Source organism: Salvia hispanica, chromosome 4 (assembly GCF_023119035.1).
Source record: "Salvia hispanica cultivar TCC Black 2014 chromosome 4, UniMelb_Shisp_WGS_1.0, whole genome shotgun sequence".
Lineage (NCBI taxonomy): Eukaryota > Viridiplantae > Streptophyta > Magnoliopsida > Lamiales > Lamiaceae > Salvia > Salvia hispanica.
The window spans coordinates 17,302,150-17,327,654 of record NC_062968.1 but is presented as its reverse complement, the minus strand read 5'-3'; the positions used below and the strand labels follow the sequence as shown (position 1 = coordinate 17,327,654).

Sequence of the window (25,505 nt, the reverse complement as noted above, 5' to 3'; positions counted from 1 at the left end):
GAAAGGGAATGAAGAGGTGCATGCATTTTAGGAGAATGGTTGGTTCTTGGAAACTGCTTTGTGTAAAGTTAGTGGGGTGTAATGTACATACAAGTTCAATGCCAAATGTGCACCCATTTGTTAACAAACTAACTCCGATTTTGTGTGCAAATATGAAAAACCTGTTTTTAACTTCCAACTACTCAATTAGGATAATTACTTACCAATCTAATTCAAATTAAATATAGACGCTTTTTAATTTTTCTTTTTATTAAATTGGTTATTTTCATGATGTCTATCTGATTTTTATCCATCCCATTACAGATCCAAAAATAAATAATATACTTAACTATAATGGGACAAAAAAAGAGTAAAAAACAAAGAAGCTATCAAAATTGAAAATACATTAGGGTGAGAGAATCGGTTGAATTGCAGGCATAATGCAAAATGGGGATGGCGGTCATATACGGTTCGGCGGTTCACAGATTTTGGAACTTTTCCTCCCTCAACATTGTGCGTGTAGATAAATATGTAGCATATTGAGTGATGAGAAAGTCCATCGGTAATTTAAATTATAGTATAGTACTCCCTCCGTTCCATAGTAATGGAGGCGTTTCTTTTCGGCACGGAGATTAAAAAAAATTGTGTTAGGTGAGTTAAATAAAAGGAGAATAAATTGAAAAATGAAAAAGGTGGAGAGATGAAGAAAGAAAAAAGTAAGAGAGAGTAAATTAGGTGTGGAAAAATGTGTTGACTTTTACTAAAAAGAGAAATGACTCTATTACTATGGAACGTACCAAAATGGAAAAATGACTCTATTACTATGGAACGGAGGGAGTAGTAAATATAGTGGATAAATGTTAGCTTTTGAAACAGTACAAAAGTAATTTTGTAGAATATATGGTACGTTACCTAAATTCATATTTTTAATTATAAACGTATATATTGAAGGGTTGGGATGTGACAATGTATTTCTAAGTACACAATTTTCGTCTAGCCTTTAATTGGTCCAATGATTGGACTATATATGATCAAAATGATTGTATAAGTGCAGAAATGGATCCGTTTAGCTCCAACACAATGTGATCTAGGCCTTTGGAAATACTAGTATAACCGTTAGCTAGCCCTTAGCTAGGTCGTTTGCAGCGTGTTCATAACTACTCCATCCGTCCGCCATTAGGAGTCTCATTCATGGGTGGCACGAGTTTTAAGAAATGTTAAGAAAAGTGGGTGGAAAAAAGTTAGTGGAATAGGGGTCTCACTTGTATATATTAGTTTTAAATGAAATGTGAGTGGAATGAGTTAGTGGAAGGTGAGACCCTATTACTATCATTTAAGTTAAAAGAGAACTGGGACTCTTATTCGCAGACGAACTAAAATTCGAAAAATGAGACTATTATTCGCGGACGGAGGGAGTATATCACAACGAACAAGAGAATACGAGTTAAAAGGTCTGTCTTCTACCATTAACTAAATCCTCTCGTCTCTAGCCTTGTCTTGCATCCCACCCTTTATAAATATACCCTATGAAAATTGAAATGAAATTGGTTCAAACTTCAAATAGTAGCCTAATCCTTGGAGGATTACGTCAATGCCTATTCTTAGATATTTTTACCAAACATTTTCGTATAAATAATTATGTTTGTCCATTTAGTAATTAAATTATGGATTGAAACGTAATCTGTGATTAACATGTGATGCGGATTTATAACAGATTGTGTTTTGTCTGTTCATAAATTAAATGACGTTTTAGGAAACAATCATAAAGTGAGAAACACCGATTTTGTGGGATTAAGTACTTTAGATTCATTGAATGGGGCAGTTAATTAAGCTTAAGTATAATTTTGGCTGTTAGTCTAGATTCAAAGTTTAGTGATTCTTTCAGATGCTGTCCTCTATCCGTACAACAATTAACAATGTTCCTTCGACATTCAAATATCCTAATTTATTAGCAATATATATATATATGAAATTAATTAGCTAAACAATAAGGTTCAACTGACCTTACATATGCTACGGATTCAAGTTTAGTGATTCTTCGACAATTACTCCATCTTTTTTGTACAGAAATGCACGCCTTTTATTATTATTAATCACATGGGAGTGAGCAGTTTCAATTTAATCAAACTTTGAATCAAATTCACGTACTAGATTCAAAGCCTTGTACGGATAAAAATTACTGAATTATAACCAAATTTTTGTTAATAAACTCAAACGCCAAATTCAATATATGCTTGGCGATTCCTAAATTTTTAATTTAATCCCATTTTTTTAATAAGGTCGTATACTTAGTTAAAATTTGTCATTGTATTCAAATTAATTTCACATATAATTTCAATTGAAACTACTCATGTTGGGTCAAGTTTGCGGATTAAGGCTGAAAGTCTCCCAACGAGTGGCGGAGTTTGAACCCTTGACCTTAAGGTTACGACAGCTTAAAAAAATGATAATTTATTGCCAAGTAACGTTAGCCAATATCACCACAACTTTAATTTACACGGGGTCATGTTAGCATTAAATTGGGCTAATGAAACTAGTTAGAAACACATAGTGAAATTTTAAGTTCGGTATATGTCTTTATAAGTACAGATTCACACAATCAAAAATCACTAAATTATAGATAATAATATTACTACTAATAATAATAAGGTTAATGTATACAAAAACTAATTCAATCATATTTGCCCCCACGATCACGTGTCACATATTGGTAAAATGAATTCAAACTTGTGGAACCATGTATGTTTTTGGTAAGATTAATTCAAACTTGTGGAACCCTTGCTATATACTTTTCCATCAATGGTACATCCTGATTAAACATCTGCATCATTATTTAATGTTATGATATTTTTAAAGATGAGGTGAAGCAAGAGGGCATGGAATATGGATATTGAGATAGTGAATGATGCATGATTTGTACCAAAACAAAAGGAATAATATTTGATGTTTTTCAACAATTGCGGCAGGTATATTAAACCAATTACTATTTGATGTTTTTCAACGCTTCATGTAATACGGAACCCACTTCCAGCCTGTTAAAATCTCCTGCTGATTTCGTCGGAAATGTAATTTGACTTTTGCACCTTACTCACTATCACCTATTAATGTTCGTGTTCCATTATTAATTTTGTGATCATTTTAATGGTAAAAAAATTATTACTGGTTTATAGGGAACCATATTGATATTATTACAAAATTTTACATTTTAAATAAATATTATACTACTCTAGTTTAAAATATTCAATTTTCATAAAATATCAAATTAATTACTATGACTTAATTCACATTATGTTCAATCGATTCTCAATTAAACACTGACCTCATTAATTTTACAACAGTCTTTAGTGACTATGGATTGCAAATAAGTCCAATATGCCTTTAGCATATAGTAGGTTTTGTCTCGCTATTTATGGTGTTTTACTATACTCCTATTAATAAAGATACATATTCACAAATAAATCGTAAAACAAGTGAAGATGTGATTAGATTTGGAGGGAAAAAAGTATACTAATCTAACTGTAAAGTGGTTTGTGGAAACTTCGTAATTGTCATGCGATTAGTAGGCAGTTGCAGTAGAGGAAGTTTCCTCATAGTCTCCAATAATTAATAATAGTTTTTATTAATCTTAAAATCACCAGACAAAATCTAGCACATACAGCTCATTTAGTTTCTTTATCTTCCTAGGGCAATGAATTCTCCTGTCTAAATTAAATATTTTTTATAAGAAAATTTATTTAAAACGCACGAGGGTGCAATCCACTAATTAATATACTCACTCCGAATTGTATTTCATCTATTTAACTTTTACTCCATCTAATCTTTTAGTACTATTTTTTGTACTCCATTTTTCATTACATATTCCATATTAAACGAGGCATATATATAAAGCATAGTATCCAACAATTTTTTTAGTGTAGGCTCTGGTTTTATATACTCGATCTGTCCCGAAATAAGAGTCCTATTTAGTTATGACATGGATTTTAAGAAATATAAAGAAAAATTGAATGAATAAGTTATGGAATAGGGACCCAACTTATATTAGCTTTATAATATAATGGGGGTAGAATTAGTTGGTTAAATGTGGGGCCTACTTATTATTTATAGTAAAAGTGAAATATAACTCTTATTGTGGGACGGACAGAAATAACAAAACATGACTCTTATTATGGGACGGAGGAAGTATAACATTAGAATATAATAGACCCAAAAAAACTTAACTATATGAATATGACAGATCAAAAGTTTGGATATCCATACAAATCAACTTTATAAAAGATGTAAATAAGATTGAGGTGAATCTTATATATAAACCCCTATTGAATGAAACATCTCTTTAATGAATGTATCGGATTTATGTTTTGTCATCCATAGTAATTTTACCCTTTCAATCTATATATTTGTGCATCTAACTCTCATCAAAGTAGATACATATCGATTTTTAAGAAAATATGTGGGCCAAAAAGTGAGCCCATAAATAAAATTTATACCAAAAATTAGTTGCTGGCCCAAATAAAAAAGCCCTATAATCCAACCCATAAACCTCTAGCTGAATTGTTCAGCAAAATTATATTTATATTACCAAATTATTCTTCCCCATTGGAGAGAGAGAGAGAGGATGGATGGGAGAAGCATAAGGAGTTCAATGGAAAGCTTGAAAGCAAAATCGAAGCAAGCTTCAGTTTTGTGGGCGGAGGGTTTCAGAGAGGCTTGCTGTCTTCACCGCGTCGTCATATACTGTCTCAGGTAGTCCAAACTTAATCCAATCATATTCTTCTTCTTCTTCGTAGCTTGAATTTGAAAATTTAGGACTAGGTTTTGACTCTCTCAAATAAACAATTCAGGTCAAGGGAGATCGCCATCCGTACTGGACAGTGTTTCCTCTTGAATGGCTTTATTTTCTTGGGAAGGTCTGTTCTCCCTGTTTATTTATATTTGAGCTAGTACAACAATCACTACATAAAAATACCAAAACGATAGAACAAAATTCACGGTGAGCTTCATGATGAGATGAGGAAGTAGTGAAGTTCTTTGCTTTTATATATGTGCTGAGCTTCAGATGAGATGGGAGGATAGTCCAGATAAAAATGCATACCACAATTTTTTTTATCTTTGTTCAAATTAAAACTTCTTCTTTTTTTCTTTTGTTCAGCTTCAGTTTCATATGAATCGTTTGAATTTACAATTTTGTGATTAAAGTTGTGTATTATTAACTCATTGTTAAGGTTGATTATATCATAATTAGGACTTTCAATTCATAGTTAATAAGGAGTACTCGTATATGTTAATTAGGATCGATTATATCATTATTAGTTTTTATTTAATAATAATGACTACTATTGAAATATTAAATCTGAGGGCGGGACACCAAAATTGTGGAACAAAGGATCACATTCCGTACTTTCACCTAAATATTAAATTCGCCTGGTTAGGTTTTGTTTGATGCTGTTATTATCAGCTAGTATAACAATATGTCTTTTGCAGTATACTTGTTCTGAGATCTGTCGTCATTCCCACACTACAATGGGTGTTACCTGATGTATGCCTGCTGAGTACATCTCCAGAACTATGTCCATTTGGGGGTATATCCAGATTCTATTCCTTCTTACAACATGGATTGATTCAACTCGTCTATGTGAGTGCTTATTTTTTTAGAGTGTTCTGTATAGTTTAGCAAACTTTAATGAAATGGAAGTTTTGCAATAGTAAAAGGTTGCCCACTCTCTTTATGTTTCTAGTCATTTTGTTGTGGTGAATTGAAAATGATCAGCGGATTGAGTGCACGCTTTCTTATTGTTTCCTGCTTATCTCTCATAGATTTTGACTATATTACTTATTGATAAGTGATCAAACTTGTCATATTTAGTGGATTCTACCACTTTACACACAGAACACAACTTTCTTATTCTATGTGGCCAATCTGTATAGGCAAGTAATTGTGGGACAAGGTAACAGTATTTGATAAAAGGATGCATTATCTGTATTTATAATTCCTAGGTTTCTGTATCCTTACAAAAGTTGTAAGTTAATTGATTGTGTTATAGTATCTGTTTTGGAATGATTTTTACCTCGGAAAGCAAGCAGGGGTTTACATTGTAAGATGCATTTGCTTAGTGTCATGTGGTTTTACTTTTTTTTTTTATTATGTGAGTTTAGTTCTTCTATCACTTGTCCATCTTGTTGCTAAAAACCATGAGATAATTTTCTTTGGTGGTCTTCTCTCTCATAGTGTACATACTTATGAACCCACACATGAATGTGAGTATATCCTGCAGAATATTATCATGTGTTTGATTTAAATAGCAGATATTATCATTTATTCTTCAAGGAGTTGATGTAGCATATTGCAGGTGTTCTGGTTCTACCCAATGTATATATCCAGCTTTATCCTAAACACACTCTGGTATTTTCATTTCCTTTTTCTTCCACTTGGTCATTGTATTAGTTTTATATTGTTATCTTTTGCCTCTTTTTTCATTCTGAAGCAATTCTCAGTTACCTTTTACTCCAACAAAATGGAGACCAGTTATTGTCATTAGAATAGTTCTACAAATAGTCTAAGGTGTGTGGTCAGTGGTCACAACTAGTTTTTTTGTATCTTCACCAACACAAGTTGCAATTTTGAGTAAAAAACTCAAAATTAAGAATCTGTAAAATGATACTCCACCTAATAAGCCTTTATTTTGATTGTCCCTAGCACATCTATAAATTTTGTGGGCCCAAAATTCATGTTCTCCTTGCTTTGTAGACTGTAGTTTCCAGATGCTGTTTCAAAGATCTGTCTTCCCTTCCACCACTAATATAAAACCTCATGTATCCACCTTAAGAAACTGTCTTCATTGGGCATGCTTACTGCAACTTCAATGGTTGGATATGATTTGTCTTAGAAGACGTCCAATTCTTTTCTGGATGACTTCAAACATTTAGACTTGCAAATTATTTATGATACAAGGGTAGAAGGGAAAAAGGAGAAGAATTTTTTTTAAAGCTTTTATTTAGGAATAAGAATTTTTTTGAAGCTTTTATCCATGAATCAAAAGGCTGCAGCTGAGATATGATCTTGGATATAAAAATCAGATATTCTCCACAAATATCAACCAGCTAATTATTATCTTTATTTTGGAAAGCAGTATTATGATTCACTAATGATCATAACCCTGTGGACTGTATGGAACTTTATTCATTTTATTTGGTCTTCCTATATTGTACTAGGTACAATGATATTGCAAAGTATGGCTTTTTTGCCATTGAGAAGCATGGGACTTCTAGTTCAGAATCATTTACTGAAAAGGATATGTCTGCCAGTGATAAGGCTACTGACTTTGAGGGGTATGTCCGCATATATTTGGTTTTAGTCATTTGGTCTTCCCATATAGTTTTTGTTTTATTTTTAAGTCATTCCCAGTTGGGAACATGTGCTACTTCTTAAGGTTTTCAGTAATATGAAAAACACCTACCTCATTCTTTTCTATGCAGTTTAATGATTGAGGTATTTGAACAAGTATATTCAGTTCTCCTGTTGAGTTTCTTCTTCTTGGAGGTAAAATACTTTCACATCTTTACAATTGCTTAACATCGACTTCTGATTCAACTTATGAAACTACTAATAGTAGTATTTATTAATATTACTAATTAATTAATTGATATTCGTAGGTTTATGTCACTGGATTCATACCATTCATCGGGAAGGCACTAAACCTATTGCTTCTTTCGTGGATGTATGCCTATTATTGTTTTGAGTGAGTAATGATTTCATGCTCTACTTTGTCATATTCATGCAACTTGGGGAGGGGGGTGTTAGAAATAATGGTTCTGATGATTGTGTACTATGTTTTAGGTACAAATGGAATTATTCTGGTTTGAGTTTGGATAAAAGGCTAGATTTCTTCGAATCCAATTGGCCATTTTTTGCTGGTTTTGGTAAGACTCTTGTCATAAAAGAACTATGTTAAATTTACCATTGTAACTGGATAGTTGGCTTTTAGATAGATTAGTTTGTAAAGCTGAACATTGCTTTAGCATATACACAGGAGATGAGTGAATCTATTTGTACCCCCCTGGATGAACTTTATATTTTAAACTAACTGTGGAAGCTCTCTATAAGAAATGCTTATTGTGAATATGAATATGGAAAACATTTATTATCATTAATTTATGATTAAATCATAAATGTTTTTTAAGCCAATTGGTAATTTACATGACAAATTGTGGCTGGAAGGATGTTTAGACCAATAAGATAGAGTAAGTATTATACCAAATATATAGTCCTGTCTTAGCAGCACAATGCCGAGACGATCAATTTTAATTAGATATTGCACCTGTGACCTGTCTAGTCTGCTGAATCCTAAATATCAGAACCAAAAAGTGTATTGTGGAAGGACAAATTATTGATTAGTTTTGTCCCTTCCCTCTGCAAAAGGATCACAACTTATTAGTATCCTTTATCTGATAGATGGTTGTGGAATAGACTTCTTTATTAGATGTGTTGGGAGTGTTGGAAAAACAACTTAGAACATACTAATATTTAGTACTACCAGCTTCTGGAGTCAGCATATCGTGTATCAGTGACAGTGAGATCTACCATTAATTCTATGAACTATCTCTCTCCTGGCAGGGCCTCAAAAGTTGTTTTAGCTCTAGCTACTATAGATTTATTCTAGTAATCCATCTTCCAGATTGTTTATGAATTACAAGTGGTGAAAAAGCAAGATGTTAGTTGGTGAATATGGTTTGTGAAATTCATCGCCAAGTTATTTTATCCCACATATCCATATCCTACATTTTAAATCTTTCACGTTGGATTGCTATTCAGACTTCTATTTACCTTGGTCATTATATTTGGATACATATATAGTCTATTGATTGATAGAATGAATAACAACCTTTTCCAGGAAGTCCATGTGTTTTGGCCGCTTTCTTTTACTCTCCTCTTGTTAGCTATGGGGTTATGGCTATACTATTTCCATTGGTAAGTAGTGTTTCTCTCTCTCTCATGTTGTGTTACCTAAAGTTTTTGTGTTTATCTGACCGTTTTTTTTATACTCGGACATCCACATTGCTGCCTTTTAGTTGTTTTATTATAACTGAGTCCTGATCTGGATGAAACTTTGTGAATAGTCTTCTTTCAGAGCTGATTTTCTGTAGGATGGGCTTGAGACTATATTTTTGTGTTAACAATTATTCTATTTGTCATGCCTAGAACGTGAGAGGAAAAAAAACAAATGTTTGAGGATAAGGGAAAACTGTCTAATGCTTAAAAACAAGCTCTAGTTAACCAATATTCTCAAGGCAATAGGTATCTTTCTGAGTTTATGTTATAACCCATTATTCAGCTAGTAGAATTTCAATCATGTCACTTCCAATATCCATGGATAGATAGATACTCCCTCCGTCCCCCAAATATTGTCCCACTTTGACCCGGCACATGTTTTAAGAAATGTATGAAAAGTGAGTTGAAAAAGTTAGTGGAATGTGGGTCCTACTTTTATATATTTGTTTTATTTTATAATAAAATGTGAGTAGGAATGAGTTAGTGGAATATGGAGTCCACTACCAAAAATGGTAAAAAGTGAAATGGGACAAATTTTGTGGGACGGATGGAAATAGAAAAATGAGACAAACTTTCAGGGACGGAGGGAGTACATGATAATGATACTTCTTTGACTCTTCCCACTTTCAGTTGGACATGTCTCCAACCATGTGAATAAGCATATTGGCTTCTTTTTTTTCCTTATTATTTTGGGCAGTGATCCTTAGGCTTGTTGGTGACTTATATTTTGATGTTGGTGACTTAAATTTTGCAGTAATTATAATTATATTTTTTTCTAGTTTGTTCTGACCGCAACAGGCTCAGAAGCAGACAAAGTTATTGCGTCTCAGAGAAAAAAGTGGAATGGTGCTCGATTGGGAAGGATTCCTATATTCTTTTCTTCTGATTATTTATCGTAAGCTTCTATGTATCTCTAGTACAAGTGTACTTTATTTCTGTATTTGCCATATGTTCAGAAGGATGGCTAAAAACTTGTGAAAAAAAGCATGCAGAAATGTCATAGACTTAGGATTAAAAATATTAGCATTCACAACGAGTGATGGTTCTTTTTGGTTGGAGTATTAAAAGTAAATTCAAAATCTCTTTCCTGAGTTCAAGATGACCACTATACAATTACAACTAAATACATTGTTAGTTAAACTTGTCATGCCTTGAAAGCATAGTATAAACTCGATTTTCCTATAGCTGTTGTGCCCGTCTACACTTGCACACGCAAGATGATCTAGTAATTTCTATTTATTGTGCTTCTTAGGATGAAAGTGTTGTCTCTGTTTCCGATTGGATCACACCGACAAGCGCATGACCAGAAAGCTCAGTGATTATCTGAATTTGGGTGGGTACGTCATTTTAAAATCTGCAGCTTATATTACAGTATTCAACCCTGTATTATTTTTGTGATCTGCTCCTCAGCTTCACGATGTATGCAGGGGCGAAGACTGACTATTCATGTAATTCTTCAACAACTAAAGAGAATAATTTACCAGTGGAAGAGTTTCAACCTGTATATAACCAAGAAAACAAACCAAGTGCTCTATTTGTTTGTTCAATACTGTACATATCTGTTTAACCTGGTGTAAATCTTACGGAATCTCGACAGTGTACTGGCTCTTGAAGGAATAATGTATAAGATAATCTGTTTCGCCATGGATCTGTTCTGGATGTCTAACTAAGACAAACAGTATCAGAAATCCCAAGCACGCCCATGTAATTAACAGCAACAAATACTATTGAATTTGTCTATGGTTTTTCTTTTTAATGACTTTGTCCTCTATTTGTTTAGTTTGTGTTTCTAAACTTATGGGAGGCCGATTTGCTAGTATTCTAATATCATGGGGCAGATTAAATTGTGGATTGTATGCATAGTTGTTTGATCATCAATTTTGCATTATTAGCTTTATTTATTGGAGATTGCTGTGAATGTATGCCTATTGTTGATCTTCAATTTCGCATTATTAGTTGATTTGAGTGTAGATCAAAAGATAAAGATTTATGTCTCTTAATTTGCGTCTCTTGTTCCACCATACTATATTTTGTATTTGTGGCTGAAATAAAATGGCAAACAATATAGTAAAGGAGGTATAGAAGTGGAGTGATATATGACAAAAGTAATGAAGTCCACATGGTAGAATCAAAAAAGAGAAATGGGATAAGAAAGGACTCAGCTTCTGGTCCAGCCCACTGGGACACATAAATATAAAGTGAAAGTAAAAAGCTTCCAACTTAAAAAGAAAAAGAAGTGAGACTCTCGTTTTTATAAAGAAAAAAGGGAAAGAGGATGAGTTGCAACCATAAAACACATGAAATAATCCTGTTCTTAACAAATATGGTGTCTCTCTTTTTGCACTTGGGAATACCATTTCAATTCAAGGTTTAGTTTTGATGAATATACTATGAATGTGACAGTAAGTTAGTTGAGCAAGTCTTTATATTGCTAAATAGCTACAAGATCAATAAAATCAAGAGTATGCATACTAAACATATACGTGACCCGTTATATATTAGAGTGGAAGCGTTTTACCAACGGACTCGTTGAAGTATTGTCATTGCTATATTTTTCCGAGTTAATAAAGTTGCTGCAATAAGGGAGACTTGATTGAACAAATATATAAAAGGAAAAGATAGGGGAAAATAAAAAAGGAAAACAAGAAAGTTGAGAGAAAAGATATAATGATACTCTATCTGATCATTTTTCAAAATTTACTTCATTTTTCCTTCTTATATGGACCCCTTCTCTTTAATCAAATTGTCTCTTACCAAAAACCTCTATTCTTTTTTGTTGAGGTGACTCCAATACATCGCAAAGAAAATATTTTATGGTTATTTTAGTCAAAATCAAGATAAATTTTGGGATGGTGATTTTAAAGCAAGAAAGTTTATAATAAATTCAAATTGAATATTCTATGATGATCCAATTTCTACATGTAAATACAAAGTTAGAAGTACAAACAAATTGTGTTTGCTGGTGCTACTTAATTAACATGACAATTTTTGTCCTACTTTCTTAATTTCTTGTTTCAATCAGATTTTTTCCCTAATTACATTGTATATGGTAATCAGCACATGGGTTGCACAGGATTAGAATGATTAAGAAAACATAGGGTTTGAAAAGCATTCACATATTTCAAAGACATTGTTATTGTCTTGTTGAAAAAGATGGTTTCAGCCCATCCAACATTGAGGAAAAGTCTATCTCTTCTCTCCCTTATTTTAGTGTACCTTCTAGAGTTGTAATTATCACATCTGCATTTATTTCCTACATTTCCTTGAAGATTTCTAGGATCTTTGTCTGTAATTGAGCAAATTACATTAGAACCTTAATTCTTATTTAAATTTTTCTGTAGCAATTAGATTTATTAGTAAAAACCAATCTTGATTTTGCTTTTAGCACAAGTTGTGGGGTTGCTGTGACAGGCTTATAGGGGGAAAAATTAAGGAATAAGATGTGGGTATGGTCTACATCACTTCCTTTTTCAAGATCACTTTTTATTCTTTTTCAATCTTTCTTCAATTGAATTATGTCTGCTCAGATTCTGCTACATAGCTGTAACAAATCTTATTTTGCTCTCTTCATTGAGTTCATCTCACACTTAAAAGCAACACCTATTTAGCTTATAAAATTGTCACTAGTAAGTTTGCAGCCTTTGAAATATGTTTTTTAAAGCTCACATTTTGGCAGCTTTATTTATCTTGTTCAACTAGTTAGTGATTCTGTGATGCATTGCCAACTCTCAAATGATGGTGCCATGTCCCATTTTTAGGGCTGGCAAAATGAATATGATAATGATACCAATTAATGTAACAGTTCCCATCTCATTATTCAAGTAATTTGTTTGCATCATACACTTTACCTTGAGAAATTGTTAGTCATGAATGAAATGCTACCTACCTAAACCTGTGGGCATAGCAAAACTCATTATACAATTACAAATTCTTCTAATAATGACAACACTTTTTAATTTCAAGAAAATAATAAACAAACAATTGGTGTAAAAAAAAATTCATACAAACGAAAAACCTGACATATATTCGCTGTGTATCAATTAAGTTGTGTTTCATCGTGAAGTTTACGAGTAGAGTTATTATTTCAACAATTAACTAAACGTTTCGAAACCCAAAATCGGGTGCTGGCCCTTAATTTTAAACCTATTTCTTCAGAGTTGGTACAGTATTGATTAAGTTATGGATCACACGATTATTTTACATTACTTTGTTTAAAAAGGTAGGCCGACTGAGATCATCAAAAACCATATAGTATGTATGTAGCTTTTTATTTTAATTTAGTTAACATTATTTTAACTTACTGTATGACCATAGGTGTTCTCTATAAGGTTGGACAGAGGAATATGTGTCTTGTTCTTTCATGCCAAAGAAGCTTGCTACATAAGAATCTGATTTTAGAAGAAATTTTGGGACAAAAGAAGCTTTACTTGTCTTTATCTATTTTCTTTCTTCAACATAGAAATCAGAAATAGTGTGAAGCTTCTGCTTCATTCTATCTCCCTCTTTATCTCTGGTTATCTTCTTCCTCAGGTATGTACATTACTTATACAGTAAACTAACTGTTTTAGTTCGTGTGTGAAATGAACTAGACACAGCTGCACAATCATGAACAAGTCATTTTTGATGTCAGACTTGGGTTTTCATATAAAAATAATAGCAAAAAAGGAGAAGTGTATATTAGTGGTTTCAGATTTATGCATATAGCATATCAGTTTGATGTTTGTGCATATATAGTATGATGGCTCAAAAAAACATGTATTTCATTGTTTATTAACAGAAGAGGAAAGGAAGGGTATGAACGAGTTGAACAGTGGAAGAGCAAAGCAAATGCCATGGAACAATGTGTACAGTAGTAGTGAGTCTCTTGACAAGGAAGGTCCATGGAAAAGCTTGGGCTCATCCATGAATGCCATCTCTTTCGGATTTGTGGCAACAGCCATCTTGATTTCGATGTTTCTCATAATGGCTATTTTCGAGCATCTATTCAGACCGTCGTCCCACCATGACTCTTCTACGCAGACGGAATCAACACAATTGCACAAGCTTGAGCCCCCTCATCACCCAGTAAGCACCATTCTTCTTCTTCCTAGTCAACAACTGAGAGTGAGATTGCAATTCTTGATCATTGGTTGTTGCATGTGAATGTCAGGTACAGACATCATATGCATCAGATTTCTCAGTGGTGATGCCAGGACAGGAGTATCCTAGCTTTATTGCTCAACCTGCTCCTCTGCCAAGGGAAGGAGTGATTTGGCTCTCCCACTCCCACTCCCACTCTCTCTCTCATCCCACCAACCAATAAAGCTTACTTCAGTTTGGCATCTTTTGTACACACCACTTGATTTAATGGCTTACAAATTTTGATTGCACCACACAAATTCAGCAACTTCTTAATGTATGCAACAAACTTATACAAACCATCTTACATAATAGTATAAAAAAATGCGAGCTGCCAACACATAAATCTACCTTCTACTCGACTAGGGAACCGTTCCCACAATGTTTATGTAGAAAACCTGATTGTGGAATCTACATAAAATAACCATATTGATACAACAAGGATTAGGAAGACAGGGACAAGTAACATCTCAAGTTCAAAATGGATGCGCAGCCCCCGGCATGAAATCTTCTACTCTATGGAAGTTTGTGGCTCGTCATCTGTGAGGTCTCGAGGTGGATACAGCCGCTCTGATATAACAACCGTCCATTTCAATATGTCTTTGGTCGACTTCTAAGTTATTATACAAATCTTATTCCAGTTCATCATCGTCGTCAGGCTGAATGGCAGTAAGTAACGAATACTTGACCCTAAGTGAGATCTTCCCCTTTTCAATTACAAGTCTTGCTCCTGAAACAACCCAATAGCCAGGTGGTTCCTGTGGCCCTCTTGTCATCTCTGTCGTATCAACAAACTTCAAGAGTTTGGGAGTTTGGATGGGAACAGGAGGGCCCCCTGGGTACACAGCAGAATTAATATTCACATCAGCCGGTTGCGGAGGTGGTTTCTGGACTGCTGTGAAGTGATGACTAATTAGAGTTGAAATAAGTCCAGATTTACGTGCCAACCCAGGGGATCCATCCCATTCTGGATACTTAACTGAAACAGCTCCTTTAACAGTCGAGAAACGTAAACGGAGGAAAAGAACCTTCTTAAATCCATAATTCCCAACCTGTAATTGTGCTCCAGTGACTATGGAAAGCTCATCTTCAGTTTCAACAGGAGCCGTACATACATGGGAAAAGTTTTTCCATTGTACTTTCTCATAATATCTCCGATCATATGATTCCTGGCGAAAATTGCCACCCGGGTCATCCTCAAGTTGGAATATATTTGGAAGAGAGGAGAGATGTTGCAAGTGAATAGCCAAGCGGTTGCTTCTTTTACCTTCAAGATACAATCTCAGACCAGTTACAGGTCTTTTACCCACATCAACCTGAAATAATAGTTAAGATGGAAATAACTGTTGTTAACTTTCAGGGGATCACATAAGGAATACTATCATTTTTGGGCAGAAGAAGACAGTTGGTAACCATTAAGCATGCTGAACATACTACTTGACCCAACCCTTAAATAATACGGTCCCGAATTATATCATCACATTTTATTTCCAGTTGCAGCTTGCAAGGAAAAAGCAATCAGAAACCTTTCCCAGTTCACTAGGAAATGTAAATAACTAACATTCTCCAGAGAGGGGAACAGGGAAAGAAGTAAACTAGTGCTAAATGAATGAACTCGTAGTCTCGTATATACACCACATGCAAGATAAACATACCGGATTATGTTCTGGAAATAAATCCCACATATGCATATGGAAAAAAAAAACTAGGTTGTAAAAATCAAGGAAAAGCATACTAACTTGGTATGGTGGAATGGAATGGGGGAATGGATTGGCATTCCTACCTCCATACAGTTCCTTTGCTTGACATTTTTTTCCTTGAGAATCCCCATTCCATTCCCCATGGGAATACCCATTCCTTCATTTAGCTAAGGAATGGCCGTTCCATTTCACACACACAACAACACATGCAAATATATATATATATATATACACACACAAGCACATATGCACACACACACCACCACCACATATATACACACACATCAACACATACATACACCAAATATGCACACACTCATTTACATCTATAGTACACATTAATATGATCCAAAATATTTGACAAATATATTTTTGAATAAATATTTTTTTTATAGAATCAACATATTAATTATTCATATTTCATTCCATTCCATTCCCTATATTATTTGTAGTTACCAAGCATAGGAATGAAATCAATCAAGGAATAACAATTCCAATCCATTTGTAAACCTTACATTTACCAAGCACAAGAATGGAATAGAATCCCCATTCCATTCCATTCTTATGCTTGGTAAGCACAAGGAATACAAAGGGAATGGAATTGTTATTCCTTGATTGATTTCATTCCTATGCTTGGTAACTACAAATAATATAGGGAATGGAATGGAATGAAATATGAATAATTAATATGTTGATTATACAAAAAAAATGCTTATTCAAAAATATTTTTGCCAAATATTTTTCATGTATTATAGATAAGGTTGTCACTTTAAATTCACGAACTGACCCTAAAAAAAATAGCTATAAAATCAGATGTGATTCTCTAGCTATTCAATATTTTATTGTATTTCAATTTGTCTAACTAGTTTGATTAATTTATCTTGTGTGTGTGTGTGTGCATATATGGTGGTGGTGGTGGTGGTGTGTGTGTGTGTGCATATGTGTTGGTGTGTGTATGTGTGTGTGTATATGGTGTTGTGTGTGTGCGCGTGCATTTGTGTGGGTGTGTGCCCTAACCCTAAACCCCAAGTAGCCCCTAACATTCGTTCCCTATATCATATAATAATTTCATTCCATCAACATGTAATTAAATCAAGAATTTGAGTACTAAATTCTCAATTGTGATAGATCAGCAACATGTCAAAACAAAAAAACATACTGTATCTAAATTTTCACTACCCCCCCCCCAACCAAACATTACATGTAGACGACAGATATGACTTAATATTTTTTAATATCTTAGTTATCCGAGAATGAAATTTTAAATCTAAAATCTGTAAAAGAGGTGACTGCATAGCGATTAGCGCTTAACAGAAAATAATAGATGGTGAGGGCAAAGGAAAACTAGTTCCTTAGGTGTATAAAGAGGAGTCCAACCACACCAAGGAACTATGAAATGTCCAACTTGTTCAGCAACACTTTGCTTAATTCATGTTCTAATTCCCACTGCAAGTGAGAACCAACGGTTTTGTAATGAGAGGTTCGTAACTTCTGACCATTAACTGAAAATCTTTTCCATTAAATGCAATTTACACTGCATAACTATAGATAGGCTACCAGTGGCACAAACTCAAAAGTCACACTGAAACTAGAGGCAGAAATAATTAGGAAAAAGAAGCTTTACCGCTGTGGCATTTATAAAAAGTTTTGGGCCCATAAGACTAAACTGCAGGGAGGTTGTGTTTTGCTGTCTTCGCTGAGGACCAAGAGGAAGATCACTGAATACAGGTGCCCACTGCCTAGGAAGCTGAAACTCCAGAAACTGATGGAGTTCTTCAATTGGTGGCTTATCTGCATACATGAAAAGTTTTTCCTTAAAAAAGGAAGAACAAGATGATGAAAAATGCTTCAGACGAGCACCATTGCCACACGTGAAGATGTATGTAAAACATGTCAGGTTGCCAGAAGTTTTTCATAGTGAGAGTACTAATACATGGTGCTGATTGCTGTGCTATGATGTTGTGATACGAATCCCACATCATTTCCACATGGAGGTGTGGAATAGCATATGAGTGGGAGTCAACCATTTACCTTTGACCAGGGTTTTGGGTTAAGTGAGAGCTCCCTAACTTATATGCTTATCAATTGGTTTGTGAATGTGGATACGGACGGCCTACAGAAAGGGGCTACCAAGGGGTGCTACTGAAAATGTGGGCCCAAGGGGTACCAAATGGATTGTGGGACAGTGGCTTTGGGTTTGCCACCCAGCGTGTGCCATCCATGGACATCCACTTTGAAAGAGGAATACAAATCCCACATCGATTCCACATGAAAGTGTGGAATAGCATACGAGTGGGGGAGTCAACCCTTTACCTTGACCATGGTTTTGGGTTAAGTAAGGGTTTCCTGACTACATGCTTATCATGCTGTCCCTGCGCCCCATGAAAAGAAATAGAGAAACATTCCATGGAGACTCTATTTTCTTTCTAAGTAACTATAACTGAAATTAAAAAAACTAAATAAAAGCAAAATAGATCACTCACAGCGCAAATAAAGATTAATTGCATGACTCAAATAGCCACTTCCTGAAACACCATTTAGTAGGGATGTTATTGGGATAAAGGACATAGAAATAACATCAGGCTCCTTCAAAACTGTTTGCAGCCACTCCTGATGATTCAAGTTTGTGCTATCACTTCCACCTCTCCTTTTGCACATGCTAACAATATCCTATCATTCAGTAAAATGAAAAGTAAAAAATATATTTCTGTAAGAGACTAAAAGTAAAGCTAAAAACTAGAGGTTGCGGCATGAAAGATTAAAAGCTTAAAAGCGTACATCTTTATATGCATAAGAACTTGATGTGCCAGTATCTGCAAACCTGAGCCGTGTCCGTGTCTCCTTCGTTTCAAACTGAAGAAGAAAAAATATATATATGAAACAAAAAACATACAAGTAAACAAAGAGTATGGATCAACCAACGAAACTAGACAATAATGGAGAAATTATCTATCACCTAAGCAACAGGAGTCAAAGCTATCCAATGACTTTGCTTGGTATGGGTAATATAAACTATCCATCAGAAACAGTGCCATGTAGGAAAATCAAATAAGACCAAACCAACTGGATGGGACAATTTAATTATAAGAATTCATATTACAATCTTTAAGAGAGAAAAGGAGAGAAGAAACTTCAATCAATGGACGAGTACATGGCACTGAAAAGATGGGGATATAATAATCTGATTGCTTAAGACACTGATAATATTGAATAACCAAAGACACTATTTAGAGGACACTGATAATATTAAGGGAAGGAGCAGCACATTCTCGAGGATGGATGCCATAAAGATAGACTGGTTACAATTGGTGCTGTTAGATAGACAGTAACGAAGAACTACTGCAGTGATGTTCACTCTATGATATTGCCGCGTAAATTAGAAAGGTAATAAGCATCAAGCTTCATATATATTCCTTAACCTTTAGATGAAAACTAATTTAGCCAAGAAACATCAATTCAGGAACTGTACTTTAATTAATTTATTTCTCAATTCTCATAGCATTTAATCAGTGTCAGCTGAAATGTAACCAAAATGAATCACATAAATACATATAAGGTTTATGCTATTGCACCAAAAATTCACACCAAAATGCAAATTCAATGTGAAAACTTTCACAAATTTAACACCACTTTTGATTTTGGTTTAGTTTAAGCATGCTTTTCTGTTAGTCGGATTTGACGTGGGCCACGTGGCCAACCTTTTCATGCGGACTCGTATTCCGAATGGTATGTATATGAACAGAAAAAAAAAATGTTGGGCACATCAGATGATCATCAAAAAATGACCATGCTTAATTTGCACCAAAATCAAAAAGTGGAGTCAAAGTTGTGCAGTTTGAAAGTAGTGCCAAGTATGCAATTTGATATTAAGGTTGTTTTTTCGCTACACGGTTAGTTTAGAATTGGATATTTCGTAGATTATAAGTGAATAAACTAAAATCGGTTCAAACCTTCTCAGATTGGTATACTTGCTCGGAACCCAGTTCATTTTGTCCATTTGCATCTAAGAACCTCTTATCTGCCATCACCTTCAATCTCTTCTGCACATCAGCGGGTTGAAGTGATGAGGAATGCTGCTGTTTCATGTAAATTACATCCTTCCCGCCCATCTTTACACCCACAATGATGTGAGTCCCAAACTTGCTAATAAACCTGACAAAAAGGGAGTTCAGCAACAGCAGTATCATTTACAAATAACTGCAACACTCAGAAATGAGCAGGTAACATATATGTTATTAGTTTTGGTATCTTGGAAATGACTACTTAATCTTACTATAGCTAAACAACACCTACTTGAACTACTCACTTGTTAAAGCAGAACTAATGAGCTGGCAAATGAGTAAAATCAAATATTGACCTACAACTAAAGGTCACTCTATTTGCTTGAGAGTGTGGGTGTACTTTCAGTACCCTGCAAATGACAAGACGAAGGAACAAATCCATAACTATAAAGGAGAATTGAAGCATGCTCAAAATTGCCAGATGAATGGCCGGGTGTCCAGTTCGTGTTATCCTAGAAAAAGTATAAAATAAAGCCAGAAAGTAGGACTTCACCACATGTCAGGAACTCAGTATTCTTGTCTTCAATCTTCATGAAAAAATCTCTTGCGTAGATTTGTTATGACTTAAATGGATGGTCTGTATTGTTTTTGACTCCAACCGCTACCCCTCCTTTAATTAGATGTTATATATTGTGGATAAAAGGAGGAGAATGAATTTACTAGAGACTTCTTATGCATGTAGACATTAAAGCGTAGGCATGCAAGCATCCTATAGGTCAGGAGAGATTCACGCAATAGTAGTGTAGTTAACTAAAGTCTTTTAAAGATGGTAACCCCAAGGTATACCTTGCCAACGCTGCAGGCTCCCATGATGATGGAACTTCTCTCTTCACATGATCCTTAAGCACCATCTGAGACTTTTCTAGTGCAACCGTATACAGTGTTATAAACATACCATCAAAAGCAAGAGTTTTGGTGTATGCTGCGTCTTTCTGCCAACAACCAGAAAACTCAAACATTGCATTGAAGAGCCCTGAAGGAATTTTTCCCGTCAATGACAGCTCTTGATTTAATTGCTCTGACATCTGGGGGAATGTGAAGGTATAGGTTATATTTTTTATATACTCGAACATAGATAGAGTATAAGCTGACCAGTGAACATCAGGACATGAGTGTTAGCAAAGAACCAGACAATGGATGATATGACTCAAAGCTAGAGAAGTGCCACATATACGCACATTTTCAACAGCCAAATAACTATCATTTCATAGCTCAGATCACAAAGTTCTTTATAGAAAGGGCCAAATCAATTAAATGCATTTATAATACAAATGAATATATACTGAACAAACAAAAAAAATCAGAATGTAAGCAACCTGCTGGAAAGTCAGAACGTCAGAACGAAATCGTGTCCGCTCTCCTTTATCGCATTTGATTGATTTTGAAACACCAGCAACTGAGGTTCCACCTGGAAGAATAATCTCCCGGCACTGATCCTCATTAATCTCCATCATATGTGAATCTCCCTTGCAATACTTTAGTCTAAGATCCAAGGAAATATCATATCCACGGCCAATCGACTGAATAGCCACCTTAGCTGCTTCTGCAGCAGGAAGCTTAAGCGCCATCTTTCACCCACTCGCTTTCTTATCCCAAACCCCACATATGTCAACCTAACTTGATCCGTTTCTCAATCAAATTAAGCAAGCAAGTAATCTCCGAATCCCAACTAAAATTTCTCAGAAACGTGCAGGGCTTATATACTAATGTCTTGGATCAACTGAAAGCAGTGCACGAATTGCAACCTCCAAAGACTCAACAGTTTCAATAAGCTAAGCTCCAAACTCCCATGAACCAAACCTTCCAGTATCAACCTGGAATTCCTCAACCACGCACGATTCAGCTCGAAACTCCCAACGAAGTTTGACTACGCAGTAACAGATACATACATATCCAAATATATTTTGTTCACGATTTCCATAACAAGATATTATTTCACAAGCTCTGTGATTATTGCTTAACAGTTTTCGAGCATCCAAGTCTTGGACAGCGAAAATCAGAGTCAAAAAGAAATTTAGCAATTCCACTGGAACAACGTAGGGGATTCGGCACAGCAGAACTTTAAAAATAAAAAATAAAATCAACACCGCGATTGGCGATTCAAAACCTAGCTAGCTTGAGTTCCTAACCTTGAAACCCTAGATTTTGGCAGTGAGGTTGAACTGAAGCTCAGATCTAGAGGAAGACGGGAGCTTCTTCTAACTTAATACAGGTGTACGATTATCCGTATTCGGGGTGGACATAATTTCATTTCAAATATGCTTTATTATTACTGACTAGTATATCCCCTTGCGCAGCCGAGAAAATTCATAGTAAATTATATAATTCGTGCGAGATATGAATAAAGGAAATTATTTAACCCACTTTATGCCCAAAAGTTTTATACCAACTTAATTGGGACAAAAAGAATACAATATTTAAGAATACATATTTTCTTATAAATTTATAAGAAAAACATACTCTCTCTAGTTAAGACTAAGAAGATTATTTTAAGATTTCATACCAAAAAATTATGTACCAACTTAGTTTGTACAAACAGAGTACAATAATTAAGAGAATCTAAAGTGTTAGTGCATCCCCCAGCGCGTGGCGCAGCTGACGACATTCGTAGTTAATTACGTATTCATTTAATTACAATTGTAATTAGTTACTAAGTTGTCAATGGAGAATGCATATGTATAAAATATTGAATACAATTTTAAATATTTATGTATATTCCTATAATTATGCTTGGTTTTCGGTCAAAAGAAAATCTAAATTATCCCTATTGAAAATATGAGATGCACTTCATTATTGCGTATAATCTTAATATATTATTTAACAACCCAAGTGCAAATGAAAGTAAATCTTATGCGTAATAATTGTGAAAATTTAGAGGTAATATTGTATTTCCTTATCCATTCTCCCTCAGCCACTAAATCAATACTCCCTCTGTCCCAATAAATATGAAACATTTGGTTTCCGGCACGGGATTTTATGCAGTGTTGTTTTGTGAGTTGATGAAGAGAGAGTAAAGTAGGAGAGAGGGAAAAGTAGAGAGAGTGATGTTTCTATTTTAGGAAACGTTTCATTTTTAGTGGGACAACCTAAAAAGGAAATTTGCATTTCTAATGGGACAGGGGGATGGGACAGGGGGAGTACAATTTTAAACTCTTCATTAATTATTTTCTTAAATACACTGCAAAGAATTCAAATCCTTTTAACCTACCAATCCATAAAAGCAATAATCAACTTATACTAAAATCAAACAAAATACTTTAGCAATAACACATCTTTCAAGTTATATTACCCTATTAATAATTCCTCACAGAATTAAAACCATGATTCACAACTTTCCACATTAACGAAAGAAATAAATAAACACTACTCACTCCGTCCCGGCTAAGATGACACATTCCTTAGTCGGCACGGGATTTTATGAGTTGTTGGTTAATGTGTTTAATTGGAGAGATGAAAGGTGGGTGGAAGTATTAAAATAGAGAGCGAGAGAAAGATGAATATTTTAATAGGGGTGAGAAAAAATGGCTGGGTGTATTAATTGGAGAGAGAAAGTTCCAAAAAAGGAAATGTGTCATCTTAGTAGAGACAAACTAAAAAGAAAAATCGTGTCATCTTAAGTGGGACGAAGGGAGTACAATATAACGACTCTAAGAATAAAAATCAAAAGCAGAAACCTAGCTTCAATAGATATGCAAATCATAATATACAAACACCAATAACATAATATCAGTTTAACAAATACATTTATCATCAACAGAAAACAAAAAAAAATGCAGATTTATATTAAACATTAAATATCGACAAATAAATCCTATTATGTAAAACAAAATATAATAACCATATTACATGTACTCATATTTTATTGCATAGATTAAAGCACAACATATTAACAATTATAGGAATCTCAGCAAAGGTAAAATAATACGATATCATTGTATAATGCAATTATAAATTATAGGTAACAAATTAGTAAATAAAATCCAAACAAACTTCGAACTAATTTAAAAAGTAATCTAGCATGCATTATCCTTTTTAACTATTATAAAAACTAATTTAAAAAGTAATACGGCATGCATTATGTGTATATACGTGTAGTTTATAAAATTGTACGTTTATCAATCACTTTTCTTTATTTTCACTCAGAAACAATTATATATACAGATGTGAAAACACAAGTTGAAGCATAATGTTATTGCACATATACTACACGTCTATTAGTCACTTTTAGGAATATTTTTCTTATATATCTATATAATAAAATGGAGTACTATGTTATTTCCTATTATTAAATTTACAAGAATGATGGCATTAATTTATAGTATTTTATTATGTACTTGAAAAGTTGAAATAAATAGAGAGACCATCTCATCGTATCTTTTAATGTTAGTAATATTAATTAGTGATAAATTTAGTTGTAATTTAATATATACTTCCAAAACCTATAGAATATTAATATACTCCATGTATATTTCCAAAAACTATAGAATATTAATATACTCCATGTATACTTCAAAAAACTATAGATTATTAATATGCTCCAAAATTATTATTACTAATTTCCATCTTTTTTAGCACCAATTGTGTATTTTCAATTTCATATTTCAATTACTGTAATTTATGTTGTTTATTTTATACAATTTTAGTCTATCATTTATCGTGCTTTTTATCAATTTTTAGTGTGCAATAATAAATTTATCATGTAAACTTTTATTATAAAATTTAACAAAAATAAATATATAATGGTGTGGTTGGATAGTCACTAATAAATTACCAAAAAAGTATAATTGAGTTTGTTGGATATTGAGCATATCTTAAAATATTATAATTTATTATTTTAGGTTCTCTTATACATATATGATGCAAAAAGTAAATTTCCCATTGATTGATTTAAACTCAATCAAAGATAATAAAAAAGTCCAAAAGTTACATAAATTATATAGCTTCTCTAAGAAGTTTTGCACACAAAATGTTAATAAAGTGCAAATGTATACTATGAGTCAATCTTTGTATGGTTTTTTAAAATATGAGATAAAAATACACTATTGATTAATGACATAAAAAAATATTTTCTTCCAAATTGATAACAAAATTTTATATAATCCATATATCAGTATGTTGTACGATTCTTTCTTTGCACAAATGAAAGGAAAAGTTGAATTAGCAATTTATGATAGTGGAATAGGAATAACCGTTATAGCCTCTACAGTGTGAATTGGGAATATGAGAATGCATTGAGAATAGAGAATTTTTTTGGAATATGCATCATATAGATAAAGCACCATTATACTTTGTATAATGCACATACAAAACGTGAATGAGTGTTATTGATGTGATTATCAATCAATAAATCAATGTACCAAATGGCACAATCTCATAGGTTGATAAATATATTTTTTTTAAAATTTATATATCTTTTATCTATTATATTAAGTAATTATATAAATTATACCAAAATTTTTAATTTTTCATCCTCTATAAATATAGACCGCATTTGATATATTTATTTTATTATAGAAAAATATCATCTTTTCTTCTCATATAATCCCTCTTCTTTGGTTGTAGTCTTCTTTGTTTTCACTATGAATGGTGGTGAGAGTAATA

At 33.6% G+C, this 25,505-nt stretch overlaps 3 protein-coding genes across 8 annotated transcripts; 2 read left to right on the top strand and 1 right to left on the bottom strand.

Moving 5' to 3' along the window:
• The first annotated feature begins 4,569 nt into the window (after positions 1-4,569).
• LOC125221891 (protein EI24 homolog) lies at positions 4,570-10,781 on the top strand. Of its 4 annotated transcripts, none has more exons than XM_048124206.1 (12): positions 4,570-4,722; positions 4,821-4,886; positions 5,461-5,611; positions 6,327-6,379; positions 7,189-7,305; positions 7,453-7,516; positions 7,630-7,715; positions 7,814-7,896; positions 8,868-8,944; positions 9,805-9,920; positions 10,278-10,358; positions 10,453-10,781. In XM_048124206.1, the coding sequence occupies exons 1-11, from the start codon at positions 4,595-4,597 to the stop codon at positions 10,342-10,344; spliced, it is 1,008 nt and encodes a 335-aa protein (XP_047980163.1). In that variant the 5' UTR covers positions 4,570-4,594; the 3' UTR covers positions 10,345-10,358; positions 10,453-10,781. The 4 variants fall into 4 exon arrangements, with proteins under 4 accessions (XP_047980163.1, XP_047980165.1, XP_047980162.1 ...); XM_048124208.1 differs by having other exon boundaries at positions 10,436-10,781; XM_048124205.1 differs by having other exon boundaries at positions 10,278-10,362.
• A 2,539-nt stretch (positions 10,782-13,320) lies between these two features.
• On the top strand, positions 13,321-14,403 carry LOC125221893. The gene is made up of 3 exons (XM_048124211.1): positions 13,321-13,555; positions 13,803-14,089; positions 14,175-14,403. The coding sequence occupies exons 2-3, from the start codon at positions 13,820-13,822 to the stop codon at positions 14,325-14,327; spliced, it is 423 nt and encodes a 140-aa protein (XP_047980168.1). The 5' UTR covers positions 13,321-13,555; positions 13,803-13,819; the 3' UTR covers positions 14,328-14,403.
• Positions 14,404-22,131, bottom strand: LOC125221889 (MACPF domain-containing protein At4g24290). Of its 3 annotated transcripts, none has more exons than XM_048124203.1 (8): positions 21,221-22,131; positions 20,691-20,929; positions 19,794-19,995; positions 18,622-18,696; positions 18,327-18,513; positions 17,468-17,634; positions 15,196-15,459; positions 14,790-14,978 (listed from the first exon to the last, which is right to left on the bottom strand). In XM_048124203.1, the coding sequence occupies exons 1-8, from the start codon at positions 21,470-21,472 to the stop codon at positions 14,940-14,942; spliced, it is 1,425 nt and encodes a 474-aa protein (XP_047980160.1). In that variant the 5' UTR covers positions 21,473-22,131; the 3' UTR covers positions 14,790-14,939. The 3 variants fall into 3 exon arrangements, with proteins under 3 accessions (XP_047980159.1, XP_047980160.1, XP_047980161.1); XM_048124204.1 differs by lacking the exon at positions 14,790-14,978 and having other exon boundaries at positions 15,174-15,312; positions 15,411-15,459; XM_048124202.1 differs by having other exon boundaries at positions 14,404-15,459.
• Between the last annotated feature and the right edge of the window lie 3,374 nt (positions 22,132-25,505).